At 40.7% G+C, this 23,833-nt stretch overlaps 2 protein-coding genes across 2 annotated transcripts; one reads left to right on the top strand and one right to left on the bottom strand.

The window, feature by feature from the left end:
- On the bottom strand, window positions 1–10,738 carry syn1 (synapsin I). Its single transcript, XM_083783805.1, has 14 exons — window positions 10,638–10,738; window positions 9,742–10,196; window positions 8,351–8,408; window positions 6,811–6,905; window positions 6,545–6,701; window positions 6,064–6,153; window positions 5,456–5,518; window positions 5,185–5,327; window positions 5,008–5,082; window positions 4,381–4,483; window positions 3,897–4,046; window positions 2,120–2,186; window positions 1,447–1,993; window positions 1–271 (listed from the first exon to the last, which is right to left on the bottom strand). The coding sequence occupies exons 2-14, from the start codon at window positions 10,086–10,088 to the stop codon at window positions 136–138; spliced, it is 2,031 nt and encodes a 676-aa protein (XP_083639931.1). The 5' UTR covers window positions 10,089–10,196; window positions 10,638–10,738; the 3' UTR covers window positions 1–135.
- Window positions 10,739–13,234: 2,496 nt separating this feature from the next.
- vgll4l (vestigial like 4 like) lies at window positions 13,235–17,894 on the top strand. The gene is made up of 5 exons (XM_083783838.1): window positions 13,235–13,429; window positions 15,141–15,264; window positions 15,437–15,686; window positions 16,492–16,573; window positions 16,823–17,894. The coding sequence occupies exons 1-5, from the start codon at window positions 13,363–13,365 to the stop codon at window positions 17,137–17,139; spliced, it is 840 nt and encodes a 279-aa protein (XP_083639964.1). The 5' UTR covers window positions 13,235–13,362; the 3' UTR covers window positions 17,140–17,894.
- The last annotated feature ends 5,939 nt before the right edge of the window (window positions 17,895–23,833 follow it).

The raw sequence follows: 23,833 nt of genomic DNA, 5'->3' as shown, positions 1-23,833 counted from the left end.
TTAGGCAGTGGATGTGTGCATTTATTTTCTGAGTCAATGTCCTGATGTCCTGTTGGTCCTTGTTTGTTGGAGAAAGAAGGTATCTGTCCTTCAATCTGCAGTGAGTGGGAAGAGGGCTTATGGCCTTATGCCATCTCAGTCTGAGAAGAGACTGACGAAGGATTTGCGTAGATTGCGTATGGTTTCAGCCTTCACCTCATCCTGGCTAAGGCTGGGCCGTGGTGCTGGTGTTTCTGGAATGTTGAAGGTATTGGTAAGAGACTGGGACTTGCTATAAAGAGAGAAAATGGCAATAGAGGAGAGGAAGAAGCTATTAACGTCATGCAGCAAACAATGAAATGGGACTGGAGCTTGTAATGGCAACAGATAGAGAGAGAGCGTAGGTTCATTTCTAGATGACTAAAGAGCATTCCTAAATTGTGACATTCATTATTATTTTATCATTTCAAGTAGCATTTGAACATGATATTAATAGTGAATGACTTCTGGATGCACAGTCATGCATTCTCATAGTGGATTATTGACAAGTGTTTCTCAATGCAAGAGCACAATGCAATATAGCTTAGCACTTATTGATTTGTGCTGACTTAACTTCATCAGTAAAATTTATTGTGCCCTCCAGCATGTGTACACTGGCATTGCAATGTCAATAATTACACATTGATATAGTTTTGCATTAATCGCCAGTATTCAGAATTCATAACATAAAAATACGTATATTTAAAAAAGTATAAAATTACTTTTTCTAGATTAAAACAAATTGTTAGCGTAATTTTTCCCTCACTCAAATTTCTGGCCATCAATGCAAAGGTTTATAGTTACCAAATATTCTGTCACATTTTAAATCATGTGACCTAAATTGAATCAAGATACATTAATCATTCCACGAGTAATATTGATGACTGTCAATCAATACATTTCACCAGATCATAGTTTTTTCTTTGCTTTTTTAGAATTATGTAGCCTACAGAAGAAATGCATTGTCAAAATAATTGTAGTGATACAGTTATGGATATCGTTAATGCCTAATGTGAACTGACACATAAGTAGAGGTTGGGCCATCAGTGGTATTTTACATATATATTATTTTTATATTTCTGACTGAGTGGATAATGCTTAATAATGCAATGGACATCTGAAAGCGATCCTCTGTTTGGAAAGTGTCAAAGTAACACAATCATTCCAGACATTCAGTAATGCATGTTCTGTGAAAGTGCTGGAAAAGCACTGAACTGCAAAAAATATATATGCATCACTAAAACATGCTCACTCAAGTATGGATCATGGGGCTCATCCAATAGCAGCAAATTGTGACATGCATACTGTATATATACTGATGCAGGCAAAAAGTGAAACTGGAACTTGACCTGTTGCCAGTCGTGGAGTTATCTTCCACAATGAGAGGTAACCCGGATTCCTCTTCATTTAGCCTATAAAATTACTTACTTCAGCTGTGGTGAGCTGCCCATAGCCTGGCTGTCCTGACTGGTCCTCTGGGGGGGTGGAGGCTTCTGCTGCAGAGGGGGCCGTCCACCTGGTCCACCCTGGCCTTGGCCAGCGGATCGGGGCTGCTGAGTGGTAGCTGCTCCAGGGCGGCCTTGCTGGCCAGGAGGCCTCTGCTGCTGAGAGCCTCCCAGTGACTGCTGCCTCGGAGGCTGACTGGGCCTCTGCTGTGGGGGTCGTTGTTGCTGAGGTTGGCCTTGAGACGGTTTCTGCTGCTGGGAGCCAGATTGTTGCCTCTGCAGTTGAGGGGAGTCTCCCTGACTCTGACTTCTCTGAGGAGAACCCTGGCCAGAGGGAGATCTCTGGCCTTGAGCGGGGCCCTGACCTGGTGGCCGTTGCTGGGCTCCGGGCCCTTGATTAGGTTTGGCCTGTTGTCCCTGACTGACTGGGTCGCTGGTGTTGGGGCTGGCAGCAGGTTGTTGGGTTTGAGCAGGAGGTTTGCCCTGAGGTGGGGGGCGTGGTTGAGAGGGGGGCCCTTGCTGAGGACCACCTAAAGAAAATAGAACTGTTGTCACATCAAACATCTCACTCTTTTCTAAATACTGCCTTCTACAAAAGAAGAAATAGTGAAGAAAAGAAAGGACTAAAAACTAATTTATTTTATGAATACTCTTACCCTGGGTTGGAGGGCGCTGTGCCTGGGGTACTTTACTCTGAGAGACAGGCTGGGGAGACACTGCTTTCTACAAGGAATACAGGAAGTAAATCAAGAAATATTAGAAAATAGAAAATAGTAGCCTGGGATTAATACCCTTTTCGGGTTTCTCATTCGGTCGAAGCGGAAATAAGAAATAAGTAATAACATTACATCATTAGGCGACCGGAACCCCCAGCCGTGCATCTCCAAAATGATTCCCCTAGTTTAAAATGTGTTTAGTATATAGTCATGACGCTTATTTTAGTATAATAATCGTTTGGTACGGCCATCTTTAATTCTAACTTGTGGCACGAAGTCCTAGTGAGACTAAACTAATTGATTTGCATTATGTGGTGAACAAAAACAATGTGATGCCAACTGGAACCCGCCACCAGAACACAATTATTTTTTTCCTATTTTCTAGACCGGATCACATGGGCCAGTTAAGAAGTAATAAAAAACTTGTGTCACCAGGCTTTCCACCGCGGAGGAAGATGTAACTAGAGGATAAGCCCCTTGAGATGCACAATCTAAGTCCAATCTAAGTCCTCAAAGTCACCCTTTAAACGTGGAATGGTATATTTTTACATCAGTTAAATGCCATTTGTGGACCACACATAAAGGTTAAGACATCCATGTGTAATTTAATTTTACAGTAACTATAGTAAAATACGCACATCACTTCGTGGAGGTGCTGGGTTCAAAAAGTAATATGAAAAGAGAAGGGAAACCCGCACACTCGTATGCTCCAAAAGATAACTTTATTGACGACGTTTCGAGCCAAGGCTCTTCATCTGGTCAAACTCAAGATCCTAAAAGCCCGGTTGCAATGCATTTTCTGTCCGCAAAACACACTGTGGCCACTCTGAGATACCAGGGGATTGAACATGTGAAATGCCCCAGGCGAGGAGGGGATCTAAATAGAATATTGTTACAACGTGAATCCTTTTGGATTTACACCTTAAATACAATGTCCTAAAGGGAATGAACGAGGACTTCCCCATCAGCCACTTTTTGTAATTTATTTATTGTATGCTGTATATATTTGAATTGTTGCCTAATTAATAATACCTGATTATGTGAATCACTGTTTTAGATTCTTTAATAATCATGATGTCCTTTTGTCTTACTCCACTGTGGTGGATTTGAGAAATGTGTAACACTGTTTTTAATGATATTTCAGTATTTGATCTAATGACCATGTAGTGTTAGTTCCACCCACTGACTAGTAACGTGACCCGTGGGTGTCTATTTAAGTGGGTGGATCACTGACATCTTGAGTTTGACCAGATGAAGAGCCTTGGCTCGAAACGTTCCCTTCTCTTTTCATAATTTAATTTTACAGCCATATGAAATTAATTTGTTATTTTGTTTTCCTTATTTGGACCACTATTCTTGGCCACTGGGAGTCGTGTATATAGGGCATATTCTGGCGGGCTCAAGTTGCGCTGACTAGTAGGAGCAGACCGTTTTTGACTGTGTTTGTTATACACTTCAGCAATAAGCTTTTTTGCAAATATCAGCAATTGTTATGTATTGAGTGCACACTGCAAACATCCAAAACAGTCCAGACCCACCAGCAGTAATATAGTCACTATACACACAAGTAAAATAATTGTCAGAATGAATGACCAGAGGGGGGAGGAATATCAAAAGCAGAGCCTTGGATTATCCCCCTCCAGCAAATTGAACCCTTACTACAGTGTCTATTGGTGCAAAGTCTGCAAACATTCAAAACCTCCAGCTGCTTAACCACCTGCACTGGCTGTCCTGTTGTGGAACGGACCAGGGAAGGGCTTGAGGTGCGTGGAACAGTCAGGTTCATCTTATACACCACCAGGTCCGCAATTTGAACACGATCCTCGTCCTGCTGGTCCCCAATCAGTGGCATGGAGCAGTCGTCCACCTATAGGACAGCACAATCAGTTGTATCCCTTTCTCTTCAGAAGCATAATTTTGTTGTTGGCATTGAAAATATAAATAAATAAGTCTATGTTATATAACATTTTCATTTTTCTTTGGCTTTTAGGCTCTGTAAACGAAAAATCCACAGGGCAGATATGACAAAGTTTATACTTTCAAAAAGAAAATAAATAATTAGAAATAGCCATTTTTGTAGATAATCGTTTTCAACTTGGAAACAATTATAATGATTATGCAAAATAATTACAATTATCTCAAATATTTGTGATTAGGCAATTATGTACTAGTTATGACAGGCCTACACTCTATTCCAGTACCTCTATGATGTAGTCCTTGCCATCTTTACCATGTAGGGCCTCAACAGCACATATATCCAACCCTCCAAACACATCAGAGCAGGAGTCGACCCACAGTCGGTATCTATACATTAGAATTGCAAACACTGTTTGTTGTTGTTCATGCTGTATTTAGAGTGAATACCGAACTACATTGTGCATATTACTGAAGTGGGCACTGTGTATAAACAGGTAGTTGAAGTCAATTCCCTTAGCCAATCTTGTGATAGTCATGAACAATGCATGTAACCATAGCAATAGTACTGACCAAAGATAGCAACTGCTGTAGAGAATATTTTTAGCTCACTTGGCTGCTAAATGAGTTTATCCGTTAGTTTGTCATAAACCGGCAACAAGCAATTTCTAATGTTTTTCCTCCTTTATTTAAGCCAAGCAATTTTCTACATCACACAATGAATATTAACATTAACATGACAAAATAATATGTACACCTGAAAAACCTGAAACTTTCAGGTAGTAACTTACTTCAGTCATGTGGCTGTTCATAACTGAACTGTGAGTGAATTTAACAATATTTAGCATTAGCAATCCCCTGAGAAGTGGCAAGTGTATTGTGCTGCAGTATGAATGTGGACAGTGTGTGCTTACTTATCTGACATAGCCACTTGTTCTAGCATAGATGATCCAGTGTTGGTTTTCCAGTTGCCAGAAACTGATGTCCTCCTGTTAAACAAAATTAATATTTAGTCTTCTGTTTGTGTTATTAATAATCTACAACCTTGATGAATACTACAAACCCCTTACTGTATATACAATTCCACTTACATGTAGGCCTTGTAATTGTTCCCTATTTTCTGGATGCGAACATCGTACTTTGCATCAATGAAGGGTTCGGATGTGGCGTATGTCTTGGTCAGAGCAACAACACTGGCAATGTCTTGAAAATCTGATTGATTGTCCACTTTAACCTGAATCAAGCAAAGGTTCCAGTTAGGATACAACCATTGGTCTGTAAAGCATAAATAGAACCCAAAAATAATTAAACACACATATACCCTGAATGTCATAATTAAATGAGTTAGCCCACTGGTCACACCTTGCCCATTCCTGAATGTGCGTGTCCCATCTTCACCACCACAGGGAACCTAGGGGCGGTAATCTGGAACACATACACCACACATCTTATCAGCACAGCACTACTGGTGTTAATTCATTAATTAAAATTCTCATCCATTTCAATATGTAAACAAACATTCTTGGCTACCTCTGCCAAGACAAATGCTGTAAAAAATAATTTAGCTAAATTACTTCTGTTTTGTTCTTTTTGTTTTGTGTTGAATGAGGTGATTCATGCTAATGGCTTTAGCAAGCCCTACACTGCAAAATTGTGGCTGCAGGGAGGGGGTGGCGCACTGCACTGGCGCATTCTTACCGTACTGACAACAGAACGGCAGAAGAATAATCAAAGACTTTGCCTCTACAGAGAGCCCTAAAAAGGATACAATTCCACAAGAATGAGACCAGCTGCCAAATGAGATGGAATATTGATGAGAAAGCAACAAGTTGCCCTCCCAACATCTTCAGTGACCCAGGGAGGAGGATGAATTGTCAATATTTATGTCCCTTTTAGGGCTGTTTCAGTCTTTGCCAGGGCAGGCAGGAGGGGGGAGGAGAAAGGAGCAGAGCAGATGGCAAAAGGCTCACCATTTCCTTGTGGTTTGGATAGTAAACCTGCTCAATCAGTGGGAATTCCTCTGGACCTAGTTCCTTGTACAGTCTGGACATCTGCGCAAACTGGAAAGGTACACAGCTCTTTAGGATGTATCGTTTTTTTAGTCCAAGTATTGTTCCTCAAATATATATATCCCTTCAGCTGAATCCAATATGCAAATAATGGCAAGACTAGTTTACATAATATATTATCCTACAAAAAAAGTATTAAAAGTACACAAAAATACTGTAGGTAATTTATGAAAATCTCTGTAATACTCTGAGGCACTTAATATGGTTCAGTTCAGTTTAATTTGTGGGAGGGCATATTCTTGAATCTTAAACCAATTTAATTTAATAAAAATGAATTACGGTAGTACACAAAAACAATAGCGTTTCAGCCCTTCTGGCTTTAACCCCTAATAAAGGGTTTCAATTGACAATGCAGGCAGAGCTTCATCCATACAGTACTTACCACCCATGGTTTGTCACAGAAGTTATAGACCGAGTGCATTGAGTTTACACTGGGCACCCCAGCATACTGCAGTCCAATCACCATGTTGCGATGGTCTCCATTCCTGTCCATACTGTAGGCATGCTGTCTAATCAGTACAAAGTCTGGCTTAATGGACCTGGGGATAGAGGACATTAAGGTTTTGTGAAAACACCAAATAGTTTTCAATCAGCATTCAATCCAGACTTATTTTCTTGACTAAATGGAATAATCGAACACACACTTACTTAGTAACCTTATGTCCGTTCCTGAAGGCATCGATGTCCACACTATAGGTGCCCGTGGTAGCATGGGCTAACAGGTTGATTTCAGAGAATTCTGCCTAGGAGGACACCATACAAATCACGAATTAGTTACAATAACAGGGTTGGAAACTGATCTAGCATATAATTATTTTGTGAATCAATTAATTCAGAGACCATAACAGGAATAATGAATAAAGACATTGTAAAGTGTGCCCAAAATGATCGTGAATGCTCAAAAAAGACAAGCGTTCACATTTTGGCCAAGTTGTATATTAGATATATTTACACTAAACAGATTATCCAAATACAAAGACATATTAGATCAATTATTTTAATCATTTCGCCCCCACGTCGTGACGTCACTGGAGGGTCGCATTTCTGAACTGTCCACAGCCCTCCTCTGAGACACAGACCGAGTAGACAAAAATGGTACCATATAATTGTGAGCCACTTATATGGAAATGGTTGAAGTCGTCCTTTAAGAGAAACGACACACGCACGCACGCACACACACACACACACACACACACACACACACACACACACACACACACACACACACACACACACACACACACACACACACACACACACTCATACACACACACACACACACACACACACACACACACACACACACACACACACACACACACACACACACACACACACACACACATCTCACGGTGGGATCCAATAACTTGATGGGAGTTCCGGGAGGTCTTCAGCTAAATGATGATTAGTTTTCAGTTAGAAAACCAAATGCACCTTGAAGCTTCTGAAACTCAGTGTTACAAATGGAACCTCACAGGTCGATATGATTCCATTTAGTAAATGTCTTGGTCCCAGAAAAAAAAAGACGTTTTAAATGGAGTTATTGAATGTCAGTGAGAAAATAATGGAAACTCAAACATAGTTAACATGAAAGAGGAAGGCAAAAATAGAAATTGTGGAATGTGCCAGAGGCAGTGAATAGACTCAGAGAAGTCTATTCTACATATACCACCAGCACGTGTCTATGTTGGAACCTCTCCTTTAGTGATCTTCTAAATAGGTTATTGACTAATTGTTTGTTTAAAAGATCAATGAATGTACAGTATCTTTCTCAATCATTGTTATGATACGTTTTGCATTGGATACGTTTTGTATATGTGTCAATATAAAATACATTACGTATCATTATAGGCTATTTGTCTTCTACTGTCTGAGATATCATGAGAAAGCATTGAGTGTCGAAATGAATAATCAACACAATAATCAATTGTGTACAGATCAATACTGGTGCTATTAGTGGACTGGTTTGTGATGTATTTATCACCCTGAGTGCTCTCTCCATCTGAGGGCAAATTAGAAGCTTGAATTGCTCTGAAATATTCAGATGAATGTTTACAGCACACTGTGAACTGAAGTTTTTTTTTATTGCTATTTATTTATAAATAAACTATAGTTTAGAATGACTAGCAACTACAGTAAAATAAATACAGAGTGTAAAAATTTGAAAATAAATGCGGATGCATCCCACCTGTTCCACCCTAATGTCAAATTCTCCATGGACCTTTTTCCCTTTGAAGACTTTCACCCTGAAGAAAAGAAGACAATTTGATTTGCATATCCTGCTGATTCAGCAGAGTAGCCCTGCCCCTACGCACAGAAGCTCAATATGTCCCTCAGTCAGGGAGGATTTACATCTGACTGAGCAGATGTTTGGTTTCTCACGTGGGATTAGACCTCTCACGTTCATGGAATATTACCTGACGATTAATTGTCATACAAATAATTGAATTAACCATTTTATTGTGTTTTTCAATTGAACTTTGTAACATACCAATTATACATTTCCCTTTGGCTTTTAGGCTTTGCAAACAATTGCACAGGGCAGATATGACAAATAACCTAAACCTGGGTTCACATCCTGGTGCTTACCATAGAGGCTCTGGGATGTGATTTGTGGGGGAGAGCTGCAGGGTCAAAGTGTGGTGAACAGAGTAGCCCTGCATACAGTATAGCCAGGGGAGAATCCCCAGGCTATACTCCCCTATACTGCATACAGTATAGCCAGGGGAGAATCCCCAGGCTATACTCCCCTATACTGCATACAGTATGGCCAGGGGAGTGCAGTAGATGTTTTGTTTGAATGTTCTGTTCCAGGTATAGTTACACTGAAACCTTGACATTTGTTTAACATAAAAGGTTGTTATTATCATAGTTCCCTTTGTGTGTAAAACAGGAATAAAACTATAATACTGTAATCATAAAATAAAACAAATCATTGTGGAAAATCACTGACGATCACAGATTTCAGACAATTTTAGTTCCTCTTGCTGGTAGTTTCCAACACCATAGCTTATTTCAGCAAGTATGTTGTATTATTTTACCTAATGGGCCAGATGCATGAAGTAACATCCTATTTAGACATTTTCATTTCCATGAGTACATTGAACTATAATATGTGCCACAGTGGGAGTTGCAGCCATATACGCCTATTAAGCTGTGTGTGTACATTGTGATGTGGAATAAAGCTTCTTATACACAAATGTGATGTGTCTTGGCCAGCCATGTTGCCAGTGCCACTGCATGCCACTGGTGGTATAGCTATTGTAAAATGGCATGGTGACAGCATTAAAAGATGGTCAATTTTATATAAGATGCTAAACCTGCAGCCTATGATTAGGCTATCATAGCCATTACGAAAGCCACCCACTCATTAGTTTATATGGCCAGTAATCCTACCACCCCAATTATTTGAGGAGATTAATTTGTTTGCAACATCACATGATATAGTAGACCTATTGGATAGATGTATCAAATGACCTTCTATATATATGCCACTGTCTGCACATGTCATCATGTCTAGAGAGACAGGCCAGGAGAAACAGGGTAACCACTGACTCACTGGGAACGCAAACTCCTTACCAGTCCGTCTGCTGGTCATCTATCACCAGGAGTAGCTTAGCACTACTTGAAGCACCTGCCCTGTCTGCTGCTTCGGTTAATGTCGCAGCTGCAGCAGCCGTGGTCTGTTTGACAGCATTGGATATGGAGGAGAAAAAGCCAGCTCCTCCACCGGCAGCAGCAGCACCGCCACCAGCAGCCTGCTGGCTGATAGACTGGCGCCTCTCCGGTGGCCCAGGCGACACTGCAGGTGCAGCAGCAGACGGGCTCTGCTGCGGTGGGTCGGGGCGTTGGAGATCACTCATGTATCCATTGGGCAGGTTGGACATAAAATTGCTGTCCGAAAGTCGTCGACGGAGGAAATTCATGATGGTGATTTACACCCGTCTGAACAGTGTCCAGTTAAATAACTCCTTCTGCAGTAGCCTATAGGTAAAATTCCAACTTGTGTTCGAAAAAAACCCCGACTATTCCATCTGAGGGAAAAAAATAAGAAAGACGAATAAATGAATATGAATGAAATACAAACAATTCGTATTAATCCCTTATCCCTATAAAATGAGACCCCGAGTCTCGATTTTATCAGCAGAGCTCATATAGCAAAGATGTCGTGACAAATGTGCTCCTGGAATTAGGAGAGCGAGACAAAAACTACATCGTGGTAGAAATGAATCTTATAATAAAATAAGGAGGGTCAACTCAACGCCGCGTTGCCTTAATTAGTAGGCTATAAGTTTTTTTTATATATGTATTTAAATTAGTGAAGCTCGTCCATTCGCGAGCCCAAGGAGGAACTGAATCTCTCCAAGAGTTGATGCATAAACAAAAAAAAAACAACGTGACTCAGCCTCACTTGTCCTCTAACTAGAGAGGGCATCGGGTTGATACCCGGCATGCAGGAAACCTAACCTACCTACCTTTACTTATATCCGAATGAATGATAACCACCGCGCATCACCTTCTCAATCCTTCTCAATCCAAAGGCTCGGTGCAGTTTTTTTTTACCGTGTGTCCTGCGTCACTCCCTATAGGCTAACATCCTGAGGCAAGGGTTCATCTAAGGTTGTGAATCTGTGATGGGTGGTGCTGATGATAGAGGGATAGATAGGGGCGTTACTCTACGACTAGCTATGCATGAAAGAAACGGCATGTGGCATGCATGGACATATAGGTAACACTCCTCTGCGATAAACCAGAGGCGTTGTGAAGCTAGAATATGAGTTTGCTATTGCCTCTGGGTTGGGATCCAACCTCTACCTTTAATAGCCTTTTTTCCTTCTTCTTCTTCTTCTTCTTCTTCTTCTTCTTCTTCTTCTTTTTCTAAGCATAATATGAATGAATGAATACGGTATGCTAAACCCTTTCATTCATTTTGAATCTGACTGTGATTTATTTAGCAATAAAACAGTTAAGCAGGCATTGATGGATTGAGGTAGTAAGGTCAGTATTCATGTCATCATACAAAGAATAATGGATAAAAAGCAGTCTAAAAGCAAAAAGCTCACCTGTGCAAACTGAGTGCGGTGTGACTGTGTGTTACATGCCGTGTTATAGTGTGTGTGGTCTGGTGCCTTGGAGCCAATCACAGCTGTTGAGTTGAGAAGCTGCATGGTCAATATAGGTGCTACAGACAGGGGTCAAAGGTCCTACTCAGGCGGACATACGGACGGACAGACAGACATTTCTGGGCATTGGAGACGTTGTGCCACCGCTCAAAAAGTATAGAAATTAAACAAATCATTGGAGTGTGCTGAAAACACTGTTATGATTGAATCTAGGCCTATCGATACAATCTGAGTCAGGGGTATGGCTCGATAAGCATTTAGCTTCCCCCTGCCCCTCTATAATGTCAAATGGACCTGATTGTGGTGTTCATTGTTCATAAATTGCATACGCTGTATTTTCAGCTTTGGACAAAAAAAAACGAACAATACATATAGTCTATATATCGTATTAGCAATATTGTACCGTATAAACAGTATTGTTTTTTTGTCCAAAGCTGAAATTAAACTGAATTGAACTGAAAACTCATTATCAATGTCAAGCTTGTCAGTGCAATTTACGCCCCAAGGAGGCACTGCTGAGCTTGACTATGTAATTTGTCCAAGTGTACAATTTACAATTTACAATTTAGGCATTTAGCAGACGCTCTTAATCCAGAGCGACTTACATTTAGGCAAGAACAAAAGCATGGGAATACATCACATAAAAGCATTTATCATGAAACATGCGTAAGAGTAAGTGCTCTCATGCCATGCCAGCCAGATCTTTATTTTCTTGTGCTGTGCCAGTGCTACACCAGTCTTTCCGCATAGCTATTTTTTTTATTTATATATCTCACATGAGTTGTTATTGTAAAATAGGCATAATTAATCCAAAATGGAAAGAAAAGGGACTCATCAAATTGTATGCAGTACTGAGGTATAGTGTTTGTGTATGTCTTTATAGCAGATATTGTTTATAAAGATGGTTTCACAAATTCATCACAAATGTATTGATCACAGATCCAACATCATCAGTTTATGTTCCTCCCACCTGTGTCCCACCTTTGTGTGTGTGTGTGTGTGTGTGTGTGTGTGTGTGTGTGTGTGTGTGTGTGTGTGTGTGTGTGTGTGTGTGTGCGCGCCCGCACACACGTATGCGTGTGCCGGCATGCGTGTGTCCAGAGTCCTCAGCATGCTCAGGCAAGATTGTTCTCATGGCTGCGGCATTTTCAAGACTTAGGACTCTTTGTCTGGCTATCAACAAAAGCCTTTGGATTACTGATGAGGCTGGCTCACAGTACAGCTGTGTGCGTGTAGAGGCAGGTCAGTGGAATGACTGGAGCTCCGGTGGGCTAAGTGCTCGAAAAAATGCAGTTTGGTGAGATTGTAGATTAGTTGGGAAGGAGGGGCAGGGGACAGGTGCTGACTCCCTTGAAGGGAGACAAAAGGCACACTTAAATTTCTCTATAGTTCAAGGATAAATCTCCAAAATGAATGAACAAGGTGAATTCTGACCATACAGTGCGAGTCCATTTTTACACTGCCATGCAGACTTATTGAATTGAATACACAGGGCCACAATGGAAACAAGCCCATAGGGCTTTTTGTGTTATGCTTTTAACACTCATTGTAAACCGTACCTCTGTACAAACTGTTCATATTCAACCAATCAATAAAAATATTGTCTACTGTGCAGGACTTGTTGTAGTAAATTATAATAAAGTATATACAAAAATGTGGTCTGTGACAATAACACTCTAACTTTGGCAAATATTGGTCAAGGTCAAGTCATAAAGTCAGTGTTATGGTGATACTACAACATTTATGAATTGGTTGAACTGCAGTTTCTTTTCTACCTCTTCTTGAAATACCTGTGATCACCGTCTGCCTGCAGCATAATAACAACAACATGGATGAAAGGGGGAGCTTTTCATTGGTTCTGAGGAGCAGCCAATCTGATCACAGCAGGGAAAGACTCACAAGGAAGCCATAGCACCTTTATACCTGATATGTTACCTGGCTGAGCTCAGTCCCAGCATTTCATTACCTTTCCACAGTGCAGTCCGTCCCTAACTGAGGCTCATTGTGTCCTGTAAAGCCAGCAGTGAAGGTGTTTTTCTGTACTTGACTTTATTCACATTCACAAACACACGGAGCCATGGCTGTGGCAAACTTTCACTACATAACTCGGATGAGCAGTGGCTTCAAAGTCTACATTTTAGAAGGTATGTATTGGCTTCTGTACTTATTTATCTTAACCACAGTAAGACCTGTAACCTTGATCAAAGGATCTAACTTGACTGTATATTTCTATATAATGCGTGCTACATCATAATGGCTATATCTGATGTATATAATATAATAATGGGACTGACAGTGTGACTTGTGCTAAAGTAAAACATTTTATGTTCATGTATTACATGGTTTTTGTGTAAATAGCATAATGTGAAACTCAAATAGGATTATGACAATTGTTTACCATTAAACATATATTACAGTATAGTCACACAGCACACACCATTAAAGTGAATTGGAACTACTGTATGGTGTGCTTTCTAAAACATTTCTACACATTTGCGCTTCAGAAACAAACAGCTTTTCTTACAATTTTCTGTAAAAGAATTCATAAGGTCATTGTGTTTTTAAAACTCCTTCAGCTTGCTACATTTTATCTTGTATGCACATAGATAATTATGTTAAAAAGCCATAGAGTAGAGGGCATAGCCACATGTTCCCTCTACTAATGGGGGGAAAAAATTACCATGCCCGAGGCATTAGAAAATCAGCATAGGTGTGGTTTACCTGCCCCCCCTCCACAATGGTACTGTGTGTGAGGGAATAGGTCATAAGCACTGGAGTGTTTGGCCCATAGAGAATGTGGATTCAAAGAGTACTGTGGAATAGGATGCATAGACGCTATGTACAATGTGAATAGACAATCACTCATTGTTTTAGTTGAACATAGCATGGGTGAGAGTAAGCATGTTCTTTTATGCACTGTGAGGTTAACATGAATACAGTTGAGAATCATTGACCATCAGCAGCATATCATATCCTGTTGTGTGTGGTCATTTCCCCCTCACGTTAGTGGAGAAATACTATACTGTAGTATATGCATACAATACAAGACTGGGCTACAGCTGTGTTTCTATTCCATTTGCATCAAGTACTTATAATGGCTGTTATGAAGTATCCTACACTTATCGATTGTACAAACAATAACAGTAGGCCTATAGCCAATGGACAGCAGGATGACCTCGAATCAGAATCGATTTGGATTTCTATATAATTATATGGAGCAAATAACACGTAGGCCTACAAAGTTGGAATGAAATTAACATGCAATTAAATAAATGCATATATCTCACACTATGCTGGTCTATGGCATTTAAATACCATTTCATAGACCTTTATGCCCCATTATAAAACATGAAGGACATTATCATAATCACCTGCTATTGTGTTTCAGCTTGTGTCACTAAAGATTTAACTTGTGTATTCATCTTGGTTCTTCTCTCACATGTAAATGAAGGAAACAGCTGACACACTTTTTGGGACCCTGTTGTATTGAATCAGATGATCATCACACTCACTTCACTGTGTGAACGCTAACACTATGTAGAATAACAACATTTACCGTTACAACGGATCAGCTGTGTAGTGTTGTAATACTCACCCATCAGGTTGTTCTAGTTTCACCACTTAACGGAGTTTACAATTAACGGTGACAAAAATGTTTTCCCACGAATATTAGTCATGTGGGTAAATGTCATGGATAAAAACAGCTAGCGGATTGGCCCCAATATGGCTTAACTGACCTCAGCTGCACCAGTATAGGCATATTTGGCCGGCCAGTCATTTTACCCAAATTCTTGGATCCAGTGTAATGCACCATGCTTTCTTGAAACCATTCTAACTTTGTGACCATTTCCCCAGGTCAGCCCAACCTCAGAAGTGAAGACAGATACAGACATATGACTAATGAGCGGGTGCGAGTCCCAGCCGTGTACCCCATCAAACGCAAGCGCAGCCATGAGAGAGCCCTCACCTTGGAGGAAAGGTGGGTGAAACCTGTCCTGTTTATTTACAATTGTTAAATCGGTTCATAATCCTAAACAAACCAAATTGCTAATATGAAAAAGAAAAAAATATGTACGTATATATTTTTTTTATGGCTAAGACTATAGACTACTTTTTTTGAAGGGGTATTACAATGAGTGCTTGTGTTACAGGCGAGAGAGGGCGCTGAGCAGAAGCAGGGGACGAGGCCTCCAGAGATCAGCGCCGACACCAGCCGTGTTCAGTGTTCCACAGAGCCCTACGTCCACCTGGAGCCCTACGCCCAGCCCCACCAGCCCTCTGCCCAGCCATATGTACTATGCACCAGTCATGGATGAACCTCTTGACCTCATCAAGAAACCCAGAAAGGAACCAGCGAACACAGACGAGAAGACCAACAGCACCCCTGCCAGTCAAATCCAGGTAACATTTTGACAGGAGGAACTATAGCTAAGTGATGTTCATGCCTTCGAGAGAATGTGGTTCTGTAAGAGATTAAGCATAACTGGGTCTTTGTAACCCAGGAATGGTGGGTACTGTATTGTACTTGTCTCTGTGTAGCTCCAGGCAGCCAGGGCATTTGTATCTCTCCCATCTGTGTAGATGGTGAATCCAACTGCTCCGGCATTCTATTCCCGATAGCTGCAGACAGGCCCTTGCTTGCCCAAGCTATGCAATCCAGCCGGATTCGGGAAGAAAATGTGAGCAATGGTGGGAAGAATGTGTTCAGCAAGAGCAAACAAACGGCTCTCTCTGTGACCTGTTTATTGCCACCACAGTGGGAGTGATCAGATGCTCATTAGCAGAACCAACCTGTTTAATCAGTTTTGAAATCACTCACTTTTCACATTTAACTACTCTGCACAAGTGCACAATATTATGGAAACAGCAGGATTCTATACTGAATTATGTTGAACATTTGAAAATGGCTTGAAAGTGTACATCAGTGTACACTGTACAATATCCGCAGTGTTCATTGTAACTCTAAATTAACAGGTTTTGACTGTGTAGGTAGGATAGAAATTAAATCACGCCTGTGTGAACTGAGCGGGAACTGATCGAGGCTGCTCAACAACACCGGTGCAATACAGCTGCCAGCACACACACACACACACACACACACACACACACACACACACACACACATGCGGTTAGGTACCGCTCAAAACATAGAAGTGAAACAATAATGGTGTAAGAATGTCTGATCAAACAACTGTTGCTTTTATAGATGCGCCCCTCTGTGATCACCTGCGTCTCCTCAATAAGAAACCCTGCCTCCAGATGTGAGGTCAGCAGCAGCCACTCATCAGGTCAGTACAATAGTCTATCAATGAACTAACCCCTCAATGAATATTAACAGAACACTGTAAAAGCTGAGTGTTCATTTAACTCTGAGAGTGTGTACAAATGTACATTTGTGCATTCTCAGAGTTACAAATGGTTAAACTATCACTGATGATTTCACTGTGCAATAATGCATAGCGTTGCTGATTACACAAGTCTGTGGTCTTCACTAAGGTGTGTATTGACTTTTGTCATGGATCCCTTCTTTCCACCAGTGATTTCAAAGAGCAACTATGACCATGTGGTAGACGAGCACTTCCAGAGGAGCCTAGGGGCAAGTTACCAGAGAGCTAGCAGCTCCCAGCAGCTGTCCATCAGTGTGTCTGTGGACGACCACTTTGCCAAGGCCTTGGGAGACAAATGGCTGCAGATTAAATCTAAGTCGTCCTCCTGCTCCTCGTCCGCCTCCACGCCACCCAGCAGTCCAAGCGTTACTCACTCTCCTCCTAGCTACAGCCAGAGTCCAAATCAAACCCATAAAGAGTCCTCGAGCACTTCAACGCCAACCTCAAGTCGCTGGTCAATTAATTAAAGCAGAGATGACCTCTCATCGCCTACCGCACCCTTGTGGGGTAAAAACAGACTTTGGGACTTTTTAACATTTCACTGAGTGCAACTGCTTTTCAAAGAAAAGTGAAAGTGCCAAGAAAGCACAGAGATGTCAATCTAATAGTTGCAGGACTCTGACTGTTGAATTGGACCGGTTATGGCATTCATTGTAGAGTCACTGGTGCAAACAAATGTAGCATATCTTGGGGTGTCTGTTTTGTTTCATTTCTATACTCTGCTTGTAAGTAGTGTTTGTACCTGAAACCAATGGTTATATGGGATGATCAGAAAATCGACCAGATAATCCTTTACATTTCTTACATTTTGTGTCATTCATTTCAGCAAAAGCCGCCACATCATTGTACTATATTTATATTGTAATGCAGCTAATTCCAATCCAGTCTTAATGGATACTTTGGATAGCCTATCTGCTGTACTAGTGTGCTGATGACCTGCAAAGACTTAAGGCCTATTCATAGTCTGGATTTACGGTGGTGAGGTGACCACCGCTCCGGTGGTGAGCTGACCACTGTAGCTGAAATAATGTTGAGCGGTGGTGAGTAAAAACAGAGAAGGGCTGGAGCGGTGGTTTGCTCTTCACCACGGCTCGTGACGTCATGTTGTAGTTCGGTGGTCACCCCACCACCGAAAATCCAGACTATGTATGAGCCTTTACTGAAACCCTTTATGAAAGCTCTGAATTTGACCGGATATCATTAAAAGATTGTCTTTGCCACTGTCAAACAACCATTGTATATTGTCATTTATATTATTATTATTTATTTTTTAAATGTGTTAACTATAGATTACAAAATACAATGTAGCATACTTTTGGTAAGACCCACACAATTTAGCCATTGCCGTTTGAATTCTTAATGAATTTCTTTCTTTGCAACCAGACAAGTACGTAGCTCACTGACACTAGTAGGTCAGGTAGTCAAAATAAACAAAGTGCCGCTCAAACATAAAATTCATGAGCTCATATGGACATCTGTCTGGCAAAGGGGCAGGGTAGTTTTTCCCAGACAAACTAATTCTAGCAGTGAGTCAAGAGTGTCGGCTACACATCCGGCACCCACGTCTACATGACATGGACAAACGAACACGCAGAGACTCATCGTAAATGAAGGAAAGGTGAGCAACTCTGCTGGGTTTTTTCCCCCCTGGAGGACTCAGGGAATGTGGAGTTCATGTCCCAGCAGGCACCAGGGCTTCTGCTTTGACATTCCTGTCTCCTGAGAAAAGGACTATGTGCGATCCTACAGATCCTGTTTGGCAAGGGGTAGGAGGGAGGGAAGTGGGGAGGTAAGGGTAGGGCTAATATAGGCCTGAGCATGAGAACCGATTGTGCTCTTTGCTTGCTTATTTGCATGTTCTATCTTGCCTAACTTTTAAAATCATATGCAGTGTTTAAACATTTTCCAGAGGCAAGGCCTTTTAAATCATGATGTGTTTTTTTTTCTTTTTCTTTTTTCAATATGTCAGTAAGCACTGGGAAATAATCTGAAAGTCCTAACAACTTTATCAATTTAAAAAAACTTCACAGAACTCCTGGGAAATCTTTGATGCTAGTCGTCGCCACAGTATTAAATCAACATTGGCATTTACTCGATCATTTAGTGATGGTTGAGGCTTCTGCATTAACCCAATGATAATGCACATCTCATCAACATGTAGCACACATTAAACCATTAACTATGACAGGAGATCTACAAGGACAGAATATTCAAATGTTTTATGATCTTGGTGAATATTGCTGATTATTTGCTTGTGCAGTGCTGAAACTGGTATTTCCACTTGCTGTATACATTCTTTAGTCGGTGTAACCTGAACAGGGGCATTGATGCCATCTAGAGGCCCTTAGGTAAAGTGTTTACAGGGAGTGATCTTGGTAAAAATGGGTTTGTATTACATTAGAAGTGGGCACCAAAACAAAATGGGCACAGGGCATTAAAGCAGAGTGATTGCTGGGACTAAAACAACGTGGGCACAGGTAAACTGGGCTCTAAGAGTGAGAAGACTGGGCACTAAAAGGAAGTCATGTGTCAACTGGTAAATGTGAAGTGTTAAGCATTAAGCTTATTAATATTCTTAAGCGTTAAGTCGCATCCACACAGAATGCAAATGACAAGGTGATTAAGTGTGAGATGTGGGCTGCCCCCAGTCTTCTCCCCATGTTGAGGAACCAAATAGAAAATGGCGCCACTTCGCCATTGAACTCAATGGATGCGGCCACCCTGTTCTTTTCTGTCACTATTTCTTTGAATGAATGGTGTCCTCAAGCTTTTTTTGGCCTTTTATCTGGTGTCCTCAAGCTTTACCTAGACTTACCATAATATCTATCTATCGATAAGTATCTACGTCTCCAGTAAAAAAAAAAACAACATAAAAAAATGGTTACTGTTGCAAGATGAATGACAAACAGGATTGCTGTTTTGAATTGTATTTTGTTGTTTTTTGGTGAGGCAGAGGGAATATATGAGAATGAGTTAGTGTAGCTACACGTCTTGTGATTTTACCCTCAAGCTTAATCAATGTAATTATAGAAGAGAATCCTTGTATAGGAGTTTTTGGTCTAATGAAAGGCTAAGATTAAGATCAAATCAAATTATTCAACACCTGACCTTACTGGGTCAATCAATGTCAAATAAATCCTAGAGGTCTGCACTCTACAAAGTAAAATCAGAGTGTTACTTGTTTTGACAACCTTATAGTTTCAATATTCAAAGTCAAAGTCAATCAAATTGTTCTAATTGTTTTGACAAATGTATGGCATTGCAACTCAATTCTGTCAATCACAGCAGAGGGCACTGTTGCCCAATATGTGCAAGTGAGTTGTGAGTTTTCGTAAAGTTGTGAATAAAACACCAGCTTACCGGTATGTGAATTTTAGAAAAAACATTTTCTCATGCTTCTGAAGAACACAAAGCACTTTATTCTTCAAAATTCGGTGTATTTACAAATCAGTGCCTCCAACATTAAGGGAAAACAACATTTATCTCACTTTTAGTCTAGGAGTAGTAATTAGGTATAGGCATCTCAACAGAAATTGCCCAAGCTTTCTGGGAACTTTTCTGTGCTATACCTGGACTGTAAATAAACAGATCAACATCTATATTCAACTATAAACAAAACAGAAGATTTGGTATTTAACAAAAATACATCTTCTAATCTTAAAAGTAGATGATTACATGGGATGATTGTGATTGAATATGTGTCAAAGAGGATAATGGTTTTGCACAACACAAACAGTGGTTTCTATTTACTCCAGTGCTCTCTATTATAGTACCATACCTGTTTTGTTTTTTTCAAAAGCCGCGCAAAGACAATTTTGCATGGTCACAACTTCACAAGTGCCTCTTAATAACCTACTTGATATATTTGTCTGAATATGAAGCTTTTTTTTTTTTTTTAATGATACCCCTTAAGCTATCAGTCTATATTGAAGCGCCTACAAAACACGTTTTTAAAGTCTTCAACATTTCTAATAGTTCAAGTTAAAGCTCATGTCAGTTTATTGGTATTCAACCAAGTATTGAATAACTTGTTATTCCTCAGAACAGGAGCAAGGTGCTAACACAAAAAAATGTACAGTCGCAAAACATCATAATTTCTTTCTTTCTTTCTTTCTTTCTTTCTTTCTTTCTTTCTTTCTTTCTTTCTTTCCCTACACAAGAAAACATTAGGATCCCCCTTTGGGGTGTACAATTGGGAAGAGAGAAAAGGGTTGGGTTGAGAGAGCATATAGTGAGAGAGCATGTGTGTCTGCACTCTGCACAGGGTCGAGAGAGCATGCATAGCCTATAGTGAGAGCGCGCGTGCGTGTGTGTGTGTGTGTGTGTGTGTGTGTGTGTGTGTGTGAGGGTGTGTGTGTGTGTGTGTGTGTGTGTGTGTGTGTGTGTGTGTGTGTGTGTGTGAAAGATGATTCTGGTGTCACTGCGCGGCAGAGTGAGACTGCCTGCAACTGGAGTGAAACTAAAAACTAAGAAATCCTGACAACCTTTGCTGTGTCTTCCCCCATCTCTCTCTCTGTTTCCTGTCAACCTTCTGTGATCTATCAATAAAGGCAAGTGCCTGGAGAGCACTTGTTCGTGGCCTGTAGCTCACTTTCTCAAAGTTGGGCCTTGTAGCCTGAAGAATACAAGAAAGGTGGGCACTACCTTTCTTGTATTCAGGCTACAAGGCCTTATATAGCACCTTTTCAGACAAAGTCACAAAGTACTTAACAACATAAAACCAAACCAAAGTGAATCATAAATCATAAACTTTCAATTTTAAAATGGTATGGAGCTAGCAAACCTGAAATCCAATGGGAGGCTGTTCCAGAGTCTGGGGGCCGTGCCTGAAAAAGCCCTGTCACCCAGCTTAGTCACCAACTTAGTCTTAGGGACCTCTAGCAGAGCTAAATCAGAGGGGCTCAGGTGACAAACTGGCACATGGGGTTAACAATAAAATGTTAAAATCTATTCCAAAAGTTACTGACAACTTGTGCAGTGTGGCTAGTATATGGAGGGGTTAAATGTGTTCAGATCTTAGTCCAGATCCTAGTCCCAGTAATTAGTCTGGCAGCCACGTTCTGTACCAACTGCAGGCGGTGTGAGTGTTGAATAGAGGACGTTACAGTATACCAGCAATGACAACTTTGTGAAGGTTTGGGGTGGAAAGGACTGGGCAGATTCTGTGAATGTTTCTTAAATGGAAAAAGTATGTGCGAACCAGAGTAATCTAGTAAGAGAGTAATGACACTCCCATTGACTCTCATTGTAACAATGGAATGCGGAAGTGCTCATTCTATCTCAATGGAATAGTTCCAGCCATAGGAGCAATGTTTGGAACTATCGCCCATATGTACCTGCTTTGCGGCGAGATCAAAGCGTGTCACCACTCTCTTACTATATTACTCTGGTGCGAACCATAGATTTTACCTGGGCCTCAACACAGAGGTCAGAGTCCAGTAGTACACCCAAATGTTAGGCTACCAGTGTGACATTAGCTGACATGGAGTTGAGACAGTTGTGTAATTGGGTTCTAGAGGTGAGAGGGGGTCGTCCTCTTGCTCCGTCTTGGCATCGATCACCAGCTCTTTGTTCAGCAGTAGACAGAGCTCTACATCAAATCTTTTAGCCAAAATTAGCTAATCTACAAAATCTCTACGCATCGCCTTGTGAGTGTGCCTATTAGCTAAATAGCATCCCCCCTCCACTACACCACTCAGGGACACTTAGCCAGGAGAAGAACCAGTGACCAACTGATTACTACTAAGCTACGTACACCCAAAGGAAATTCACATTTTAAACTGGTCTGTCTGCCTACAGATGGATCTGTTTATCCCAAATACATATTTTATTATGATCCTCTAATGCCTACAGTCTCATGTGCCCTCATGACACCTGTCACACCTCTCACTCCAGCATATAGGCCTACTGTGCCTGTTACATTCATCTAGGAACAGGCACATGAGTCATCATGACAATACTTAACCGTAAGGATCACAACGTGGAAATGACACTTGGAGAGCCTGCTGCCAATTTAAGTTAATATTTAACCAGCAATGTGGTATTGCAGTGGAAAAGGCACTTTAATATGCTATTCCTTTTTTCTTCATTTCAATTGCAATTGTTTTTAACATGGATTACTATTCTATCAAAAACAATTTAATTGAGTGACAGTTTATCGCCTTGAGGTATAGTGAGCCTGTGTCATCTTTCAATATGCTGTCATCAACATGAGACTCCTAGACAAACATGACAAAGACAACTCCTAGATAAACATTCATTTCATTTCATTAGACATGGCCTCAAACTAAACATAATTTCAACAAGCATATCAAATAGAGAATTTGACATCCACTAAGCACATTTGATATGATGTTAATATTATTTTCTTTTCTTGCACTTTTCAGGGGATAACACTCCAGATCTTTGGGGTAATTTAAATGATTAAATCTAATAGAACAGATCTATGAGTCATCTCTATATGGGCCTGTCCACCAGGTCAAAATGAAAGGTCAGTATGTTCCAGGAGGGCAATTTAAAGACTCCAACCACCACCAATACTACTGTACATAGGCTATAGCTTTACTAAATAATAAGTAATGAACAGGAACCCATCAGCAGTTTTGGGTGCAGTGTAGCATTTCAGCACATGGCAATTCTGCTGACTCATATATGTTCAGACACTTTAGTGGAATTTCATGTAACAAAGCAACTAACTAATATTAAATAGAAGATTGATCATTAACCGTTTTGGATCTTGGGTTACAAGTTCTCAAACCCCACTGTGAGATTCCCATAACAACTGTCTGTAGCTTCCATGTTGCATGCAACATTTCCAGTCATACTTACTGTAGGCCTACTGAGTTTATTTCTAACAGAGAGGAGAGAGAGAGTTTACTGAGTTATGTAATATTTAGGTAAATGTAACTAAGTAGCCTAAATGTGGCATTAAACCACAAATGAAAACAACCCCACTTTTGGGAGTTGTTTGTCCCCAGACCCAGAGGCAAGCTGACAAAATCCTCTTGTTTGAGGAACGCAAAACTGTAATTTTATTTTCTGTCAACAGACAATAAGCAGTAGCGGCAGCAATATGGTCTCGTGGTTGAACTGGAAGGGCGTTACATATCCCTGTAAACCCTCCTCCAACCAACCCGGGGAATATATAACCTCCTGTACAGC

This window comes from Protomyctophum parallelum (assembly GCF_964188405.1).
Source record: "Protomyctophum parallelum genome assembly, chromosome: 15".
Classification (NCBI taxonomy): domain Eukaryota; kingdom Metazoa; phylum Chordata; class Actinopteri; order Myctophiformes; family Myctophidae; genus Protomyctophum; species Protomyctophum parallelum.
Note: the sequence above shows the minus strand (reverse complement) of the source record. Positions and strands in the feature narration are given on the sequence as shown.

What these genes read in the sequence shown, in the direction of transcription:
- syn1 (XM_083783805.1), bottom strand. Translation starts at nt 10,088, where the DNA reads ATGAATTTCCTCCGTCGACGACTTTCGGACAGCAATTTTATGTCCAAC. An exon ending in ATCCAAACCACAAGGAAATG is followed by an intron (nt 5,519 to 6,063) that starts GTGAGCCTTTTG and finishes TATGTGTTCCAG; the next exon opens with ATTACCGCCCCTAGGTTCCC. An exon ending in CAACAGGACAGCCAGTGCAG is followed by an intron (nt 2,187 to 3,896) that starts GTGGTTAAGCAG and finishes TATTCCTTGTAG; the next exon opens with AAAGCAGTGTCTCCCCAGCC.
- vgll4l (XM_083783838.1), top strand. Translation starts at nt 13,363, where the DNA reads ATGGCTGTGGCAAACTTTCACTACATAACTCGGATGAGCAGTGGCTTC. An exon ending in CAAAGTCTACATTTTAGAAG is followed by an intron (nt 13,430 to 15,140) that starts GTATGTATTGGC and finishes CCATTTCCCCAG; the next exon opens with GTCAGCCCAACCTCAGAAGT. An exon ending in GCCCTCACCTTGGAGGAAAG is followed by an intron (nt 15,265 to 15,436) that starts GTGGGTGAAACC and finishes CTTGTGTTACAG; the next exon opens with GCGAGAGAGGGCGCTGAGCA.